Genomic DNA, 20195 nt, shown 5'->3' on the forward strand with positions numbered 1-20195 from the left:
AAGTTTGAACACAGTTTCAGACTGTGGGCCCAATTAGCTAACCATGTATATCAAAGCTCCGCTAGATTATCCTGCCATCACGTAGCTGAATGAAAGAGAGTAGAAAAATTGCCTTCATCCATCCCCTTTTCCAGTGGTGCCTGAGAGTTAACAATGAAAGTGTGAGAGTTGACAAAGCGAGCAGCAGAATAAAGGGGCTCTTTGCAAGATGAATGCTGGTTCCCAAATTGATGTACCTAGGATCTTTGTAGAAGTGGTTAGCATTATTATTAGCCATGGGACTTTTGGTGAGATGTCCCACAGCAGCCAGCCAATTACATGCAGGACTGCACCAATATGTGAGAAAAATCCTTAGTGTTTTTCAGTTCCTTCTTTCTCTTGAAAGACTCTTGAGAGTACAAGAGTCTTTTGGTCAGTGTTGGGTAGATTAATTGACCCCTTAAAATTCCAGACTTATTATATAAAGTTTATTATTCAGTACAATGCAAAAGTTTGGGCACCCCTGGTCAAATGACACATTTTTATTGGTTTTCTAATTCAAAACAAGTTAACACATTCTCTACAGAGAACACATTTCTTCCCATTTTAATTCACGATTACTGTTTATTTGCTGAATTTAACATACTGGAAAAAATAAAACAAACTATTGCCTGTGTAAAAAGCTTGGGAAGCATTATAAATTAAGCAAATAAATAGAAACTGTAGAATGCTATAGTAAAATTTGTTCCATCTAGAGTTGTTTGCGATTGTGTTACCTTAATTGCAATCAAAAAAATAATCAAAACATGTAATTTGATCAGGGGTGTCCAAACGTTTGCATAAGCTGTAAGTAGAGGTGGGCAATATGACGATATTTTATTGCTATCATGGTAAACTTTATCATGATCAACAAAATGCATCGTCTTTACTTAAAGAACACTGACCAACTGTCCACTCACTGTCCACTCTATTAGACACTCCTACCTTGTCAGTCCACCTCGTAGATGTAAAGTCAGAGACAATAGCTCATCTGCTGCTTCACAGTTTGTGTTGATCATCTTCTGGTCCTTCATCTATGGTCACAGGACGCTGCCGACATGACGCTTTTGGCTGGATATTTTTGGTTGGTGGACTGTTCTCAGTCCAGCAGTGGAACTGAGGTGTTTAAAAACTCCAGCAGCACTGCTGTGTCTGATCCACTCAGACTAGCGCAACACACACTAACACACCACCACCACCACGTCAGTGTTACTACAGTGCTGAGAATGCTCCACCACCCAAATAGTACCTGCTCTGTGAGAGTCCATGGGGGTCCTGACCACTGAAGAACTGGGTAAAAGGGGGCTAACAAAGTATGAAGAGAAACAGATGGACTACAGTCTGTAATTGTAGAACTACAAAGTGCACCTATATAGTAAGTGGAGCTGATAAAATGGACAATGAGAGTAGAAACAAGGAGGTGGTCATAATGTTATGACTGATCTCTGTATGTGTGTGTGCGTGTGTGTGTATGTGTTTATATTGTGGTATAGGTTGGTGTATTGTTGGGGGTGATGCCTCTGCCTTCCACAATGCAGACTAGTGTTTAAACCCTGCCTGAGCAAACACCCAACCCTGTACCACTAAGAGTCTTTGTCAAGCCTCCTAACACTACCTTTGCCTACCTCATCAAACTGTAAGTCACTCTGGATGAGAGCCTCTGCCCATTGCTGTTAATGTAATGTAAGTTTAATGAGTGTAAAATAAAAGCATGGACCCACTGGCGGAAATGTAATGGAATCCGGTAGAATGAAAGGGAAATTAAAATCCGATGTTGATTACACATTATATGAGTAAGTAATCAGTAAAGTAATATTTTACATTAATTAAAAGGTTCAAACTAATCTGATTACTTTCGAATTACTTTTAGACTGTTTCTAATTTAACTGCTTTATTTGTTTTCATAGTTGGTCATTACAATTCAAACCTTCTGAAGATCCAACCCTAGTATCCTTCCTTCTTTCTCTGAAAACTACACATAACCTCTGTTATCAGTCTTAGTGACGAAACTATTGTACAGTTCATAGAGACATACAGTAAATTAAGAATTTATCTAAGGATTTATTGATATTGCTTAATCAAATGTCATTCTTAAGAATAGTAAACTATGAAAAACCAAGTTATGTATATTTTGAAAGGTATCCTTGGATTACAAGTGCTTGATTTTTCAGATTATGTAATCCAGATTACATGTATCCCATGGTTACTACACAGCACTGCTTACTGTTTAATAATTCTTGAATGTTACTCAGCTGCCTGCATGGCTGGCTAGCTCTGTATAGCCACCCCCAACATGCCATGTATATGCTAAACTCTGCTTGAGTGCTTGGTCATCGCTTATCGCATTTAAGAGACAAAAAAAGAATCTCTCGTGGAGGAAGCGTTATTTATTAGAGACTCATTTTATTGTATGTACATACTGTTTTTTGGCTCCCCATTGATGCCCTTTACACCCTATTTTTATTGCTGTTACATAATCACTGTGCACTTAGACTGGGGAAATGAAAAATGAAATGAGAATTGTCAACTGTGCTAAAGCCTCTAGGTTAATGAAAAATAAATGTGGTGACTCATGTCAGGCTTTATGGGATTTGAGAATGCTCAAGTGGCCTAATCTTTATGACACAGAGCTATAGGAATGACACATCTGTCAAGTCAAGCTGAACATCATGTGGGAAGCGCAAACGAGGGACAATAGATGACAGACAAAGCTATGTTTTTGTTTTGCAAATTTGCTGTGCAAATATTTTGTTAATATGGCTACATTCACATACTTTGAAACCCTGCAGTTTTGCACAGTAAAGTATTAGCTTGTTTTAATTGCGATTGTTTGCATCAGCAGTGTTTTTACATACATTCATGATTGCTGGCACATTCTTTAAATTGCGTTCCTGATTGTCCTGACACTCAGCAGGCATTGCCATCCTGGATTCTAATTACAGCACATGGCATCTCAGACATTTCCTCTGATTCCACATTATCGCAATTGTAGTAAGCGCATTTTGTGTGGGAAGATCTTCTTTTAGCGTGTTTTCGCTCTGGGAGTATGCTGATTGTACAGTACGGCCCTTTGACTATAGAATTATTTGCCACTGGCTCTGTTTTTTCGGAAATGGCTAGAGGAAGCCTTCAGAGGCCCTGTGCTCTGTTTTGTTCCTTATCAGAGAACAGAGGGACATTGTAGCAGATGTGATCGTTTTCCCCCTCAGCCAGACTAGGGAGATGGAGTTCAACACAACTCACACTCTGCAGCTCTCAACTTCCTATGTGCCGTTAGCAGAGATCTGTAGAAGTGAGTCAGCTGTCAAACGTACACTGTGAACTGTCAATAACTTGAACAAGTCTTAACAAGTCAGCTTTCTGCTTGACATGTTTTCATTCCCTCAACTTAGTTTAGTCAAAAGTTCTCCTGTCACACACATTTGGGTACTGCATCTAGGTTAGGTCTATAAAATACCATTTAAGTTGAGCTTACTCAAAAAAAAACAGGGGTTGCCTCCTTATAAGCTGAAATTGCTTATATAACTAAACCCCAGATTAGTTATTGCTTGTTCCCACCCACGGGCACCACTTCAATATTATTAACCCCTTAAAATACCAGGTTTATTACATACTGAGAGTTATTATTCAGTAGCTACAGGGGCTTCAGTGCAAAATGACTGAACTATTCTTAGGTTACAGAAGTGTGTAATAAAACTTTGGGCCCACCGGTGGGCCATTTAAGGGGTTTTAACATGCCCCTCATCCATGTAGACTCACCGCTCAAATGTGCGTTACACCTACATTACACAAGTGTCTTTTCACTCTCAGCACGTTAGCCTCATTGAGGTATTTGGCTAGCCATGCAAACTTTGCCTTGCAAAATGTTTTTTTGAAGAATTTGAACATATTGTACACAAAATACACGAATAATTGCTTCATCTGGCAGCAATTTTTGGTTTTAAAATCATGGTATAGTACCTTATTTTGTTGTTGTTTGCTGTGTAGCCTTTAGCATGCTGATGAGCAAACTAGCAGAGGAAAGTGATGACGTAGTATCAGCATTCACATATGACGGATAGAGTAGTTTGTAACCTAAAGCCCAGCAAATCAAGTGTTATTGCTTTAAAATGTTAAGTAAAAGTAGTTAACAAGAATTGATGTCCTCAAGTCTGAAAGGCATGAGGTAGTGTGATGACTAATGGAGATAACTCAAATAATCACTGTGAGCAGATCTAAAACTCTAGCATATCATTTACTTGTCATGATGTTATTCGCAATAACATACAACCTTGAGTGTTCTATTGCTTTTATACAGCAGTTAAATAAATAAAGTAAGAAATAAATAAACTGGGCCGTGAACGTGACATTTAATATGATTTAATGTTAGCAATACCTTCTGCCAAATTATAGTTCCTTAACAAGCAGCTTGTTCTTACGTCAGAGTAACGAACTCCGCTCACTCGCTGCACAGCCAGCATCTCATTCTCCAGCTTCTTACACGTAATTCCGGAATTTTTGCTAGATCAATATTAATGTTATTTTGTTCCAGCCAGTCTGTAAAGCATCTTACAGCCCATTTTGTATGTGGTAATGACAGTTTCAGAATTTAGTGTAGTCTCATCTTCAGAGTGTGACCAAATCAGCTGTCGGTCAAATTTAATCTTAAAAGTATCCATTTTCTGTTTCTGCGCAAAGTAAGAAGTAAAAACATTCAAATGGCTTGAGCGTCTCCAACAGCTGTCAAAATTGTTGCTTAGCAACGGCGTCTCAGCGGAGTGATACAGTGTTTGTGAAAAACCTGTGATGTTATGGCAAAATAACAGCACGGTTAGAACGCCTCTCAACCAATCAGCTTGCGTGGCCGGAACTAACTGTTGTATAATGCTACATAGGGCAAAAGCAGGGTCACGAGGCAAGGAAAGCTTGAGGAAGGTTGAGAAAGACCTGCTCCCCTGAGCCTATGTGTTTAGTTCTAGTCAATATTTAACTTCTCTGAGACAACAGTTCCTCCCTAACCTTTAACTCTGCTAAATAAGGGAGTTTTAAAGTCACCCTCTAGGGCTTAACATCGTGAGATGTCAGTGCGTGTGAAGAATCCAAATGGATCTACTATACTATCTCTCTGTGCAGGTGGCCTGGTGCCACTCTTATATTTCTCTGTGGCTTTCCAGCAGATCAGGACTGTTTTTTAAGCATCGCATGACATTTCTGCAAAACATTGTCTTACTTTTGTCTTTAAGCTTCCTTTCACAACCATGCCAGAATTATTCTGCACGTGATCTCTGTTGACTGCTCAGCACATTTGAATCCTGTGAGGACTTGAACACTGCAACAAAATGATTTGTTCTAAAATAAGAAGCAAGTAACCTGGCTACCTCAAATCTATGTGTTACTGTCTGTCAACTTGTTTAAAGTTCAGTGTAATTAAAATCTTAAGGCTGCCAGGAGGACTTTTTTTGGGCTAAATCGTCAAATCATTATATTACAATGAATCCTTGTCCTTTATCAGCTAAATAGAAGTATGTTTCTAATATTGAATGCAACAATTGTAGCAGCTGTATTTAGAGATGTGCCATTTGATATGTTCTTTGCTGCTCTGGTCCCGCTACAGCTATTTCTGTACGACTGCAAGAACCTATTGTCCTCTTGATACGCCTATTCTCTCTCTCTCTCTCTCTCTCTCTCTCTGTCTCTCTCTCTCTCTCTCTCTCTCTCTCTGTCTCTCTCTCTCTCTCTCTCTCTCTCTCTCTCTCTCTCTCTCTCTCTCTATCCCTCTCCCTCTTTCAATCTCTCTCTCTCTCTAGTCCTGTCTGCCCTTCTGCCCTTTGCAGTAACATCATTCCCAGTGTCCTGATCACTGTGACTGACTCAGAGTCTAGTCCAGAGCCGTGGTACATCTTGGCTTGTCCATTTAAATGTAGCATTTGCTTTTAATATGAGCTGTCAGTCTCCCTTTTTGATGTTTAAATTTGTGCCTTCAGGATGCAGACAGCATATTCAAACTATCTGCAAACTACACCGACATCAGATCACACCTAAAATGTTCTCTCATGAGTACCACAGGTCTTACTGATTTGTTAATAAAATTAGGCGATGTTCAGATTCTACAGGTTGATCAGAAATCACACCTATGAAGAAAAACACATTCGGGAATTGATGATGCGATTTTGTTTTGATGTTAAGGGGAACTCTTGTTTGAGAATGTGAGATCATGTTATTTACTAGTTTCATTTTACAGTTGAAAAATATATATATATCTCGCTGCTGTCGAAGCAAAACCTTATATCTCCAAAATGATAACTGATGATCATATCAGTCATCAAAGACTTTTGAACATATAAAATTTTATTGGCCAGTATTAGTGGATATAATTTTTAGCTCCTTAAAATCGCTATCAGTATTAGTTATATAGCTATCGCTATTAGTTACAACTTTCCTACTGGTCAGACCATAATACATACAGTTGTATGCAAAAGTTTGGGCACCCCTGAAATTACATGTTTTTTTGAGGTGAAAAGAAGTGCACATCCTCTACAGAGAACTCACTTCTGCACATTTTCAGGCTCAGTTACTGTTTATTTGCTGGATTTAACATTTAATTTAACAAAATGTGGCCTGCACAAAAGTTACGGCACCTTTTTTCTTTGTTTTGGTTTTATTTTTTCGAAAATATTAAACTCAGCAAATAAATAGAAATTGCTCACAAAAATTTGCAGACCAGTGTCATGTTTAAGTTTGTTCTTTGTAGAAGATTACTTCTACTCACTCACAAAATCCACAAAACCTGCAGTTTGACCAGGGGTGTTAAAAACGAGTGAGTAATGTTTTTGGACTTAGAAATTGTCCAAATACAGGATGCATTTTAATGATACTCTCTCTCTCTTTGTCACTCTCTCCCTCTCTCTCCTTTTCTTTAGTTCTCTTTCTATCAACTACTGACCCAAGTACCCAAGTTATGACTCCGTGTCTCTCCTGTGACTCATGCTGTTTTCTCTTGCATGTCATGTTTCATTGTTTAGATTCTGCTGTTGCTGGATGCTTTGAGCATGGCTGGCTGGCCGGCAGACTGTGTATGGCTCTAATGATCTGATGGGCTGTGTCAGTTAGGTGCTTGTAGTTGGAGGGGAAAGTAAACCTGGCCCTTAAATACAAAGCACTGCTTGTACTCACTGCTTTTAAAGGGTTAAAATGGTATAAAGGTCTTATTGCTTTGGCTGCTGTAACATGAATAAGAGCATGTTTCAGTTCATGCAGTTTTCCTGGAATGTTCATGTTTGTATCAATACCTTGCTGAGCCATTTTAGAGCAGTCTACCAATGTTTGATCTTTCTTTGGTGTGTTGTCCATTTTCCCTAACACTCACCTTCAGAAATCTCACTCCCACGCATCACCCTTACTTACAGCCTTCTACTTCCTTGTGATTTGACAGCTGTGGGCCAGACCTCATAGATCATAGAGTCAGTTTTATTGTCTGCCAGATTAGTGCATGGTTGTGTCACTGTCTTTGTCCTTGGCACTCGCCGCGGTCTACTGTTTCAGCTGTAAACACAGAGAGAGTGGCCTGATGAAACTCTCCTCCAAACCTCAAGCTCACTTCAGTTAACCCTTAAAACACTTAGGATCTGCCTCTAAGGTTCCGGACATCCCTTCATCTCTCTCCTACACTCTTAATAATAAACGGTTCAAAATAGCTTGGATGTAAGTTTCTATGAAAAACCTTTAGTTGGTTTACATTATGTGAAGATTTTTTAATGTAAAAAAGGTTACATGTTTTTCACATCTAATTTATAAACATGCTTCTTTCAAAAAAAAAACAAAACATTGAAAGGTTCTTTAAGGCAGTGGTTCTCAAAATGGTCCTCAGGGACCCCCAGACAGCCCACATTTTTACAGCATTCAGAAATGCTGCTGACTTCTCTGGACTTGAGCTGAAATGGACTGCACAGTAGAAATGTGTAGTCTGACAAATCAGCAAATCACATTGTTTATGGAAATAATGGATGTTGTGTTCCCACGGCCAAAAGAGAAAAGGAGAACCCACATTGTTACCAGTGTAAAGTTAAAAAGCCAGTGTTTGTCATGGTATGGCGGTATTAGTGGGTGTCTTGCAAATTGTTTAAGACACCATTAAAGCTGAAAGATATATACATATTTTTCAGGAACATATCCTGCCTTCTAGTCGAAGTCTTTTTTACAGAAACGTCCGTGTTTATTTCATCATGAAAACACAAAGCGTCATTCTGCACGCATTATAAAAGCATGGCATATCAGAGTGTGCTGGTGGTAGACTGGCCTGCCTGCAGTCCAGAACTGTCTCCCATTGAAAACATGAGACACGTTATGAATCAAAAAATACAACAACAAAGGCCCCATACAAGACTTGTATAAGGGAGAATCAATTGTTGTCTTCATCCCAAAATGATAGGTGTTGTTAAAAGGAAAGGTGATGTCTGTCCCAACTGAAATGTGTTGCAGACATCAAATTTGGAATGAGCATATGTTCACAAAATTTATACAATTCGTAATGTAAAACATCAAAGGTTATGGTGTTTTTGTACCGTTTTCAGTATAATGCAGGTCAAACCAAATTTACTATTACTGCTTTTTGTTTTTATTAGCACTTCACATCCTAACCTTTATGGAATTGACGTTTGTTAACATGAAAAGCATGAAGCATACTGGTCATAGCTCTTGTCACACTTTCCCAAGAGCTGTTTAGATTCAAGTTTAGCAGTCGTGGATTTCAGTTAAAGAGTGGATTCTGCAATCGGTGGTGACTACAAAGTGCATTTGAAACCACATCATATATAACCTGTGTACATTATATTCCAGTCTCTATTATACTGCTTTTTATCCAAAGTTAGGTTTCATAATGTGTCTACTTTCAGTCTTTCTCTTCCAGTGTGTGTGTGTGTGTGGGGGGGGCGTGAAGTGCTCAGGCCTTTCTTCTCATGTGGGCCCAACCTTGTTTCTCATTTTCCTTCTTCTCCGGTTTCTCTCTTTCACCTTCAAGCAGATTCTCATTTACAGAGAAAAGCCTTATTACCTGCGCTGTACAGCAGCCCACACAAATGTATCGAATTAGCACAAATAATGCAAGACAATCCGTTTTCCCAAGCCAGTTTGAGGGCATGCTGCTAAATTCAACTTTGTGTCGTCTAGTGTGTTCAGATTTGTGAATTTTCTGAATCTTAATTACGGATTCTTCTCTTATTTTCATTCTCAGATAGTTTAGTGTATCAAGGATCCAAACTATTGAGTGTGGTGTTGTTCGCACACAGACGAGCACAAACTCGCAGACGCCCTTGTGTGGTACTTGTACGCAGGCCTGCAGTAATTACCCTCCTGCCGTACTCGAAATGAAGTGCTAGTCGGGAGTCTGTCTCTTTCTCTCTCTCTTCCTTTTTCAGTCAACGTTAATGGAGCCTTTGCAGTTGCCATTCATTCTTTTATAACCTCTCTTTTCCGTCCTCTTCCTCTATTTCAGTGCAGTGTGTGTTTTACTTTTTGCTTAGTCATTCGACGTGTGCATTAATGTCTGTTCTTCTGTATTGATTTTGTTCATTTATGGCTTTAAGCAGACATGGAGACTGTGCAGGCTGTAGACCATAACCCAAAGCAGAGGCAATTCCAAACCCAAAACAGTACAACAGAGACCAATACCTGTTTCCAATAAACCACTGATGTCTCTTTTAAACGTCATGCATGACAAACACATTCAGGAATGTGATGCTATTTTGTACAACCAAACATAATGCTCTCTGCTAAAAACCCTGGAGTAGAAGTTTAATACTGTGAAATTTCATGATATTTCCACTCTTAAAGGGACACTCTAGGCAGAAAGAAAACTTCAGCCATTGCTACATTTGTTGTAAACATGCCTACTCATCTTCTACAGCAATGTGGCAACTGCATTAGAAGTGATATTGTCCTGTTTACGGACAAAACCCCCTTCTGATGTGTTGAAATAATTGGATTAAGCCTAGTCCTGAACTACATTTTCCTTTCAATGAGAAATCTCCTTTCAGAATGCTGTATAATCCAGGACTAGACTCACTAACCAGGACTAAATTTGTTCACCTCTACATCAGTGGTACATCAGTTGATTTCTTTATCGCTATGGGGGGGATTGCATGATGTATGTATGCGAGGCATGCTGAGCGTTGTGGTTAGAGAACATTAATGGATGAAAAACAAAAAGAACACAAAATTATGAATTCTGTCAAACCGTTGAGGCTGAGGGATTCAGTACTAAGCTATGGAACATTACATAACAGGAGAAATAACATATTAAATGCTAGTTTCAGGCCTGAATGCCCCTTATATGTTAAGTTTTAAGGTTATTCATATTTGGTTTGTTTTATATTTATGTACTTTGTGAGTATTTGTCATTATCTGAATTTCAGAAGTGTGACAGTTAAGCGCTCAAATCATATTTGATCATTCACAGCTTACAAGTTGCAATCATAACAGTCAGTAAAGCACTGTGTAATCCAAAGCATAGGCAGTTCTACAGAGAAGACCAGAACAGTACAAGAGGGAGACAAATGCCCATTTTATCCACCCCCCACCGCCCACCCATGTGTGTAAGTGTGAAACGTATGCAGCGGCAGTCTTCTGCTCTTACTGCTATAAGCCCCACCGCTGAAGTGTTAATAGATCGCTGACATAATGCTAAATGCTCCCTGGTGCCATTTCTCCATCAGGCCGGCTGGCTCACCGTGGCCAGCTGCCTCCCCGGCCTCATCAGGATGGATTTGACCATCACAGCACTCATGCTTTGCTCTCGCACACACCTGCATGCACAGTCAGGCTGCTAATTCCTGTCTAGCAGTGCTGGGTTGACACTTCGCTCTTGCTGTATGCCGAGTTAATCTTGTTATGCTATTGATCGCCCAGTCAGTGCTAGGAAATTGAGGCTAATGGTTGAAGTGCAAGGTCTATTTTTGGACCTGTGACTCAAACAGAGAAATGCTTTGAACACCACCTTTCATATATACAGAAATGGCATTTAAGTGTCTTCTCATGCTTTATCAGCGTTGGTTGGCATTGATTGATTTTCAGTATTGTGCTGGGTTTTAATTGTGTTCTTGACTAACCATCCCCCCTTTCTCTCCCTCTCTCTGTCTTTTTCTCCTATAGTGGTGTTTGTGTGCTGTTCTTCAGAAATTTTCCGGCAGTTGATGGTGCAGTTCCAGAAGGCGCGTCTTCCACAGAAAGAATTTGTCTTCATCTATATCGATGTGTTTGGACGCACCCTGGCATCGCATCCTGCCCGGCCATGGGCCAGAGATGACAGTGATGATGAGCTTGCCAAGAAGGCCTACCAGGTATGCAGGGATGGACAATAAGACTACCTTTGTAATTGGTTTATAAATTGTTTAAAATTAGTTAGGTAATAAACACTAAAAGAATTTTAAAATCATTAATAAGCGTATATAACACATAACAAAAAAGAAAACAGTGACCTGTCACTTGCCAACTAGTGACTCACATTCATACTGTTTATACCTTGGATACTGCATGAAAAAGAAAACAAAGTAAGACAAGTTACCAGTAGTAGTCAGTCAGCATTACACGTTTAACCTCCAACAGGATGTCTTGTTAGTCAGAAATGATCATTTGGCCTACATTAACATATAAAATTATTAATTCACATTCTAAGGTTGTAGTAATATTGTTTACCTTGACATGGTAATAAATTATTAACAAATATCATATGAAACTAACAGGTATAATAATGTAAACTGATGGGGAAAACAAAGTACGATAAGTAACCAGCAGTATCTGATGTTTAACAGTATAGATCAGGGGTGCACAACTCCGGTCCTGGAGGGCCGGTGTTCAGCACAGTTTGGAGGTTTCCCTGCTCAAACACACCCACTTAACCTGGCAATTAACAGATGAATATAAGCAAGTGTGTTTGAGCACGTAAATCACCGAACTTTGCTGGACACCCGCCCTCCAGGACCGGAGTGGTGCACCCCTGATATAGATGAATGTGGGCACACTATTTGGCAAGCAACAGGTAAGTGTTTCCCTTTCCATTTATGTGTTATAACTGTATATTAATGATTTTAAGGAATTTATGACTTACACAGTAACCATTAATAAACTCATTTTTTAAGCCATTCATGAACACTTTATAAAGATACTCTTATTATAAAGTGGTAAATTTTTTTATTTGTATTTATTCTAATATTAATGTTTTTTAACCAACAAATGTTTATTGCACAGAGAAATAGATTTACATGTCATTATTATTGTTTATTTCTGATAAGAAGTGATTGCAGGCTTGTAAATGGTCTATATGTGCATAATATGATACCCAATCCCCTTTCTAACTGTGTTGACCATCCATCAAGGATGCCAGGACCATAATCTAACACTTTACAGATTGACACATAGTGATCTTCAAAGTGTAAATAATGCTTCCTTTCATATGTTCCAATATTTGAGAAAAGCTTAACACTTTGCTAGATTTTTTATAAAAGAGACAGAGGGGTATAAACTGTGATCACTTTAGTTGCAAGCGAGCTTGAAAGGGTTAAAGCTCAGTTTTTCGACTCAATAAGCTACTCACCAGTTAGTTCTACTGCCTGTCTCTGTTTATTCAACACATACCATTTATTATGTGTATGCTTAAAAAATGTTATCTTGGATCGATCACATGATAGACTGTGGGCAGAGAGATGGAGGACATAGATGTTGACAGCATCTGGATACAGGATGCATTTTCACTTCAAGTGTAAACAACACCATTTAGAAACTGGACTTGAGTCGAATAAAACATCATCACATCCAACCACCACAAACTGGAGACTGAATAAAATTCGAATAACAAATAACAGTGATCTGCGTAGAAGTGTTAGCATGTATCCGCAATTACAGCTAATAACATTCATTTCAACATGCAAGATTAAAGCTTCAAGTGTGCAGGACAGGGTGTAATCCAAGGCCAGGGCTGGGGAGCTGTTGTTATTTGTGGGTCTCTTTTCAAATTTAAGCAATTTGTGACATTAGCCATGTTAAAACGGTCAGTTTCTTAATGGAGCCTTTTATTGAATCTTTCCATTGAAGCACAGTGAAGTTTAGACAATTCTCAGGTGGATTTGATTGTTATGCTGATAACATTATTTGTAATGAAAAGAAAAATGTAATAAACTAGAAAATAATGCAGAATAATGCAATTTCAGTAGTGGTCTGTTTTAGATCCCACTCTAAATTCGAGTTCTAGTTCAAAACACCATATCATTCAGTGCAATAAGGACAGCGCCAGAGAGAGAGCTGAGTGAGTAAAGTACACTGGAACTAGCCAAATTGTGCTCATGAATCAGGGGATGCAGTGCAAATAAAGAGAGAGCTTAAGTGAGCGGTTATAGAAAGTGGAAGATGAGACAGATATTGGAAAGAGACATAATATCTGGGAGGGGGAAGAGAGTGAGACAGGCAGAGAAAGAATGACACTGCAGTGTATTTTGTCATTAAAATGTGTGCAAAAATGCTTATAGACATCAAGAGAATAAAAAAAATAAAGAAAGGGAAAGAGAAATGAGGAGAAGAAAAAAAAACACAGAGGTGAGCAGGTTCAGCAGAGTGGTATAACCTGCAGCTCCGACTGTGATTATGATCAAATCAATCATAAAGCATGCACACAAACAGCAGACAATCAGCGGCTCCAATAACACTAGAGCCCTACAGACAGAAGCAGCCAGGGATACACACAGCATCCAATCAGAACACTACATCTCTTTGCCTGAATCAAAAATTTGGCTTTGTGCTTGGCAGAAATGTCGTATGCACTGAAATGCCCAGTCGTCACAGTCATACTACAATTTTCTGCTGCAGGTTTAGTCCAAAACTATCTCTCAGCTGTTGTTATTCTCATTTCAGGAGTAATGAGGTGTTAATGGAAAGTAAGAAGAGTTTTATTCTGAATTGCCCCTGTGATTTGAGTCAATCATTTTCTGTGGCCTCTCCATTATTCATTTTTGTAGCTTTGACCGTGTTTTCCTTTGGGGATCCAGCACAATCAGGCTTGCTCTGTCTCTTTACACCTGGACTAACACATGAGCATGTGTGTGCTGGTGACTAATAGTGCCAATTGACCTATCCATGCCCTTCCAGCAAATGCTATGCTCCACCCACATGTGCGTTCGTTTGTAGCAGTTGTTGCAAGGTCAGACAAGCTTGAGAGAATGCTGGGAAAACCTGCATTCAATCCAACAAAAAATGTAGCACATAACTTTGGTAAAAAAAAAAAAATACCTGACTTTAGGAACCCTCAAGTCCTTCTGGGCCTTCCGAGAAGGCCTAGTGATTTATGGATGCTAAAAGTACTTGACTACAGTTTTTGATGTTTATATAATATAATCATCATGATTGTTGTATTTAAATTCTACAAGTATTGTAGTAATACTCTTTATGTCACTGTTACGTTATGGTTGGAAATAAAATGGTTAAAACCTAGAAACTCACGACAGTAAATTTTCCAATCACATTTTTTTTCTGTGGTATCAAGGTAGAAATAGCCAAGTGAGCCTCCATTGTTCAGGACTTCAGATGCTGGGCAGAAAGCTTTACTAGGGAATTTGTAGTGACGAGATCTGCCATTGAGTAAAGTATCCAGGGCTGGTCCGTGCTAGAGAGTGCTCCCAAGACAGTCAAAAATATTTGGGTTCCTATGGAGCTTTTGTGGAAAACTGATGGTAATACAGACATTTGCACTTGTTATCTCAACATAGAATAGCACAAACAATTTCAACATTGCTGTCATATTTTTAGTGCTTTTCGCTCCAGTTATGAGACTCTGTCACGTCTTATGTACGTTCATGACGTCGGCGGGTGCAAACTGCCCTGTTCAGTCAATGAGTTGTGCAGCTCACTGACCAATCAGCTCAGTAGTAGTAATGCTAGCATTCCACTGTTTGCTGTAGGAAAATGGTTGATTGGAAAATAGTGGTTGATTTTTTTATGTAATCCATTCTTCAGCTTTCAATAATTAAAGATATTTCCTGTGTGAAAGACTAAAAAAATAAAATTAACATATTTAACCGTTTAGTTCCACTCACCCCCATTCACTTGCTCACAGGCACCCTCTAGCATTTTCCAGTCATGTTTTTGTATAATGAGATGAATAGGAAGTGGCTGGACTGCCTTTACAGCCAACTTTAGTGAGGTGGCTGGAGTAAAACTGGAGTAAGATTTTGAATTCTGTGCACAAGTGCGTATCCACTTTTATGCTACTTAAAAAAGTCATTTGAACCACAGCTTGTAGTCATTAGCAAGTAGACCCATGGTTCCTGACCCAGTCCACAGGGACCCCCAGCCAGTCCACATTTTTGCTCGTACGCAGCTCCAGACACCTAAACAAAGCCATTATGAACACTAAATACCTTGTACAGGTCTGTTGTAAGCTAGGTTGTAACAAAATCTATTTTGAGGCACCTACTTTTTTTCTACTGACTAGTTTCTAGGTTTTCAGACACCATCAAATGTTCATAATTTTAATCAAGTATAACTGGCTGTCTTGTTCAAGGCCAGGGATAGTTAAACTGTGCTTACTGTGTTTGTTTGTGTTTATTTTTGGATTAGATTAGATTTATTTCACACTCATTTTGTAGTTTTACAGGAGGCAAAACTGAATTGCATGAGTATTTACAATGCCCACTTATACCTTTATAAAAGATAGATAGATAAAAGAAATAAATAAACAAAATAAGACACTATATGCCTCATAAGGATGCAAACTGTTCTATAAATCTTCATTTAACATTCTTGTGAAAAAGGAAATGGGTGACTTTCAAAACCTGTCAGTTCTCAGTTTTGGGATGTGTAGTGTGTTACTGTCCCTGGTTCTCCAGCCTGATGTCTGGGCTCTTGAAGATGGTAGCCACTCTCTGAACAGGGAGTTTAGGATACTAAAAGCAGACCGTCTGCACAGTATGTTTCTTTTCTCTTGGAGGGTTGGCAATGCAAGAGCTTGAAGGGCTTCTTGACACAAAGAATAAGCCCTGCCGATGGTGATTTGTCATCAATCTGGTTCGACAGACACTGTCTTAATCTTCCCAAGAAATTAAGTCTTGCATTTGCTTTCTTTACAATAGCATATGTGTGATGGTCCCATTTTAAATCTGACTGAACCTGGATAATTTTGCAAGATGGTGGCTGTTGTCCAGACTGGTAAAGAGGTGTCGGGGGAGATGGGTTCCTCTTAAAAGTCATTACGCTGCATTTGGTTGGATTCAACGTATTCAATGTGACTGCTGTGAACCCACCTGTCTAGATAGTCCAGGACCATCTGGGGAGAGGTTACATTGAGACTTCGACACACGTGGATAAGGTTTAAATCATCCACATACTTCCAACAATTTTAGAAATCAATGGCAGCATCATTTACAAGGGCTAGGAAGATAAGTAAGGCCCCAGTAATGTATCTTGTGGCACTCCCCCAGTAAGCTCTTGCCAATCATACTAGCAATCCTGATGCCGAAGTCTTTGCCGACAGCCAGACACAAAGCTACAGAGCCAAGGCATTAAGGCAGTGCTGACTCCATTAGTCATTTCATAGCAACAGTCAAATCCACTTATCAAATGCTTTTGAAAAATCAGTAGTGATGAAAGTACTGGTAGTCGATTAAATATCAGAGGCTTTATATAAAAGTGTGAAGGATACTGCCTAAGGCATGAGTAGCCAATCTTCCAGGTCAGATTCCACTAAGCAGGGTCAAGATTTATGGTTATATCTCTTTTTACCCAGACTGCAACAAACTCTTCAGCTATTTTACTGATCTGAGGGGTTAGTGATATTGGTCGTAATTGGTTAGCTGTTGGAGGTTGAGATTTAGAAACTGGGATAATGTTTGCTTCTTTCCACTGTGGAGGCATAATCCCTCCTCCGAAGGATGTATTAAGAATATCATGTAAGGGATTGCTGAGTTCACAAGCAAAGTCTCTTAAATGAATGTCACTTTCATTTTCCCTTGCACTTTCCAGCTGGTACAGATGTGTGTGGGTTTTAGAAAGTAATGTTGAAGTAAAGCAATGAATAGTGAGATTACTTCTTTCTTTAAGTCTTAATTAATCCTATTACATTTTGAGAGAAGTAATTAATCTTTTGTAATGAATTACCTATTTGTGTAGCTGCTCAAGCCCTGTTGGCAGCAGATGGTCAGGATACAAAATTAAAACAAACAGGAGTTTAAACTCAAACAAATTAGTAGCTGAGCTAAGAAATTTAGCAAGTGTTTTGCTCATGGGATGGAGTGACATCAGAGTGATCTGTGAGAGAGAGTGACAACCCTGTCCCTCCAGCCTGAAAGTGGCACTGCATCACACTACATCGCTATCTCTGGCCACGTTAATGCAGCCAGTGTCCTTTCAGAAGGTTACAGTGTGAACCAATCCAATGCCATCATGCATAGAGAATTAAAATATCAAATAAAATATTTGCAATACATGTTTGTTCAGAGCATGCTAGTTGGCTGGCTTTAGATTACTTTGCACAGCATTGAGAACTTGAGAGAAGACTCTAAACCGTGAGAGTAGAATCTTTTTATGTTAACTCCCATTGAAAGTTAAGAATGTTTTTTCCTTTTTCTCTGAAGTTACTTTTCAGATAGGAGGTTTCATTCCAAGACTGATATGTTAATGTCTGTTGCAAGGTTCATATAAAAGTAGGCAATGTCTTTTACAAGCATAAAAGTAGAATGGCCTTAACACTAACATACTGTAAGAAATGACTTAAATGAGCATTATCATAGAGGGGTTCCTGTTTCCTGGCATTTGTCTGACTTTTGACATAAATGGCCTGCACTGAGGCCCAAGCTGTAATAGTCACAACTCAACACTGAAATATATAATATGCTATTTTTAAATGATAATTATTTTGTGTTGTGCCATGCTGTCACAGTACAATGCAATGAAGCCAATGAAGTGCTGCTCAGGCAGGGGTTATATGTTCATTTTTTCGTGTTTGGGTTAGAACTCTTGCGGCTGCATTCTGTACAAGCTGTAATTCATCTTTTTAGGTAAGCCAGTGAACAGTGAATTACAATCATCCAAGTGGGAGAAAACAAAAGGGTGAGTCAACTTCTTAGCATCATGTAGTGGAGGATCTGGCCGGACTTTGGCAAAGTTTCGAAGATAAAACAATGCTGTTTTAGTTACATTTTCAATGTGAGGTTTAAAACTGAGGCCAGAGAGAATTTCAGCTTATCTTTGTTGATTTTCAAGAAACAGTTAGGGAGTTAGCTAAGTAATAAGGTTGACCGTGATACAGAAAATAAAGTTCAATACTGTGAAAAAATGAGAAGAAAATCTAGTCTTTAACTGTTCACTCTAGACATTGTGCTGTAAAATGTGGCACTCTGGTTAATTAGCCAATACCCACCACAGAGGCTGTTATAGTAACTAAGCAGTAAAATATGAGATCAACAATTATGTGTTTAAAATTTATTTTTTTCTTTCTGGTTATGGTAATGAGGGTGTTTTCTAATGACCTAGCCAAAATGAAGGTTGTCAACCTCACTATAGTGTTTTCTTTGTGATATAATGCTTCCTAGCTGGTCCTCCTGACCTATAAGCAAGCATCTCCTTAAATAAAGTTATGGCTTTACATTAGGGGTGGGTAGTATGACGATGTTTTATCATTATTGTAATCCATTATGTCACAATACACTTTTCTGAGCATATCATGGTTATTGTCAGTACTTAAAGAACATGTTTCATTACAAAGTGAGCATAATTAGGTCTGTTTAATTGGATTTAGCACAGCGCAGTGTGTAAAAAAAAAAAGTTTTGGAAAAAATCATTGTAGTTGTTTTTATTATTATTATTATTATTATTATTATTATTATTATAGTATTTTTGTGTAATTTTGTCTGTTCAAACTTATTAAACCTCAGTAAAAAAAAATAAATGTGGTGATGCAAATTGTGTGTCATAAAAATATCTTGAAGTTTCATGATCCACTATTTTTGCCAAATCGCTCACCCCTACATTCTGTAGGGATTCTAAACAAAATGTGCTACAGCTTCTCCTCAGGTTGAATGGGATTTTTGTGTTATGTAAAGCTTGTCCAACCTGGCAACAGTTGCTTCGAAAGAAAGCATTTGTGGGTGGAGTAGGGCAAAGGTCAGTTAGAGCTTGTTTTTGACCTTGTCCTAGAGGCACTGTGGAATTTTTTGTTACCATGTTCTGAATACTTTTTTGCAAGCGGACCAGAATGGCACAAGCAATAGAAATGGTTGGTGTTCTTTCAATTGGTGACCATATTTTTTAAAATATTTCATTTCATTCAGAGGTTTGCTTAGCTCTACTGCCGTCTGTGGAGCAAAGCACAGTTCTCTGTTCCTGTACTTTAGCTGTAGGGGTAATAATAATAAATGTGGCTTCCACTCACTCATTTATTTCACCATGAGAACCTCACATGTATTATACCTATTATACAGCTCTGACTGATCAAGCTGGGGAACTAACCCTTTAGCTCAGTGCCAACTCTTGACTAAATTTAAACCTTGTGTTATGGGAGATCTGATTCACCTGTTTAGATTGAAGGCTGCCCTGAGTGAAGTTTCAGCAGAGTGGGTTCTGCTTGGAGAACTCAGAAAGGCACATTAAACCTGCTCTGTGACCCAGTGATAACACACTCCTGTTTATACGGAGGAGGATTCCCAGAGAAGCGATGAGAAAGCAGCACGGGAAGCACCTTTAGACTTCAATACCGAAACTATTGTGGGTTTATTTTACAGTTATTCATCAACCCTTGTGCCTCCCACTCTAGAAGTGTCATATAGAGTAAAATTCTCTGCATTCCTCCCACTGTAGTGGCTTTGTCCGCACTGAAAAATGGTGCTTTGAATATAAATGTTTAAAATGTGTCAAACACTTACTAAAATATGTTATATCAACACAATTCTTGTCAAAAGAATTGAAGTGGAAGACGGCAATTGTGTTGATGTAACATGTTTATGCAAACGTGCTATATACCAAATACACATTAGAAATGATTATGTGATATTTTCATTCATACATGTAGTTCATGTCCATTGAAGGCCTGCATTTTCAAACAGGATGCATTTTGCCGCTTAAGCTTCTACCCTGAGTAGCACAAATGTGCTGCAAATTAATTTTGTGGCTAGTGTTGCACAGTGTATCAAAAGTTCAGTGTCTTTCAATATTACACCAAGATAATC

At 38.7% G+C, this 20195-nt stretch overlaps 1 protein-coding gene across 5 annotated transcripts in view; it reads left to right on the forward strand.

Moving 5' to 3' along the window:
- Nucleotides 1-20195, forward strand: part of npr1b (natriuretic peptide receptor 1b) — an 82119-nt gene that overhangs the window by 14644 nt on the left and 47280 nt on the right. For all 5 annotated transcript variants that reach the window (XM_036583539.1, XM_036583564.1, XM_036583534.1 and 2 more), the window contains one exon: nucleotides 11143-11330. In XM_036583539.1, coding sequence (XP_036439432.1) covers nucleotides 11143-11330 — 188 coding nt within the window. The remainder of the gene's footprint in view (nucleotides 1-11142; nucleotides 11331-20195) is intronic.

The sequence above is a fragment of the Colossoma macropomum genome, unplaced genomic scaffold (assembly GCF_904425465.1).
Source record: "Colossoma macropomum unplaced genomic scaffold, Colossoma_macropomum, whole genome shotgun sequence".
NCBI lineage: Eukaryota > Metazoa > Chordata > Actinopteri > Characiformes > Serrasalmidae > Colossoma > Colossoma macropomum.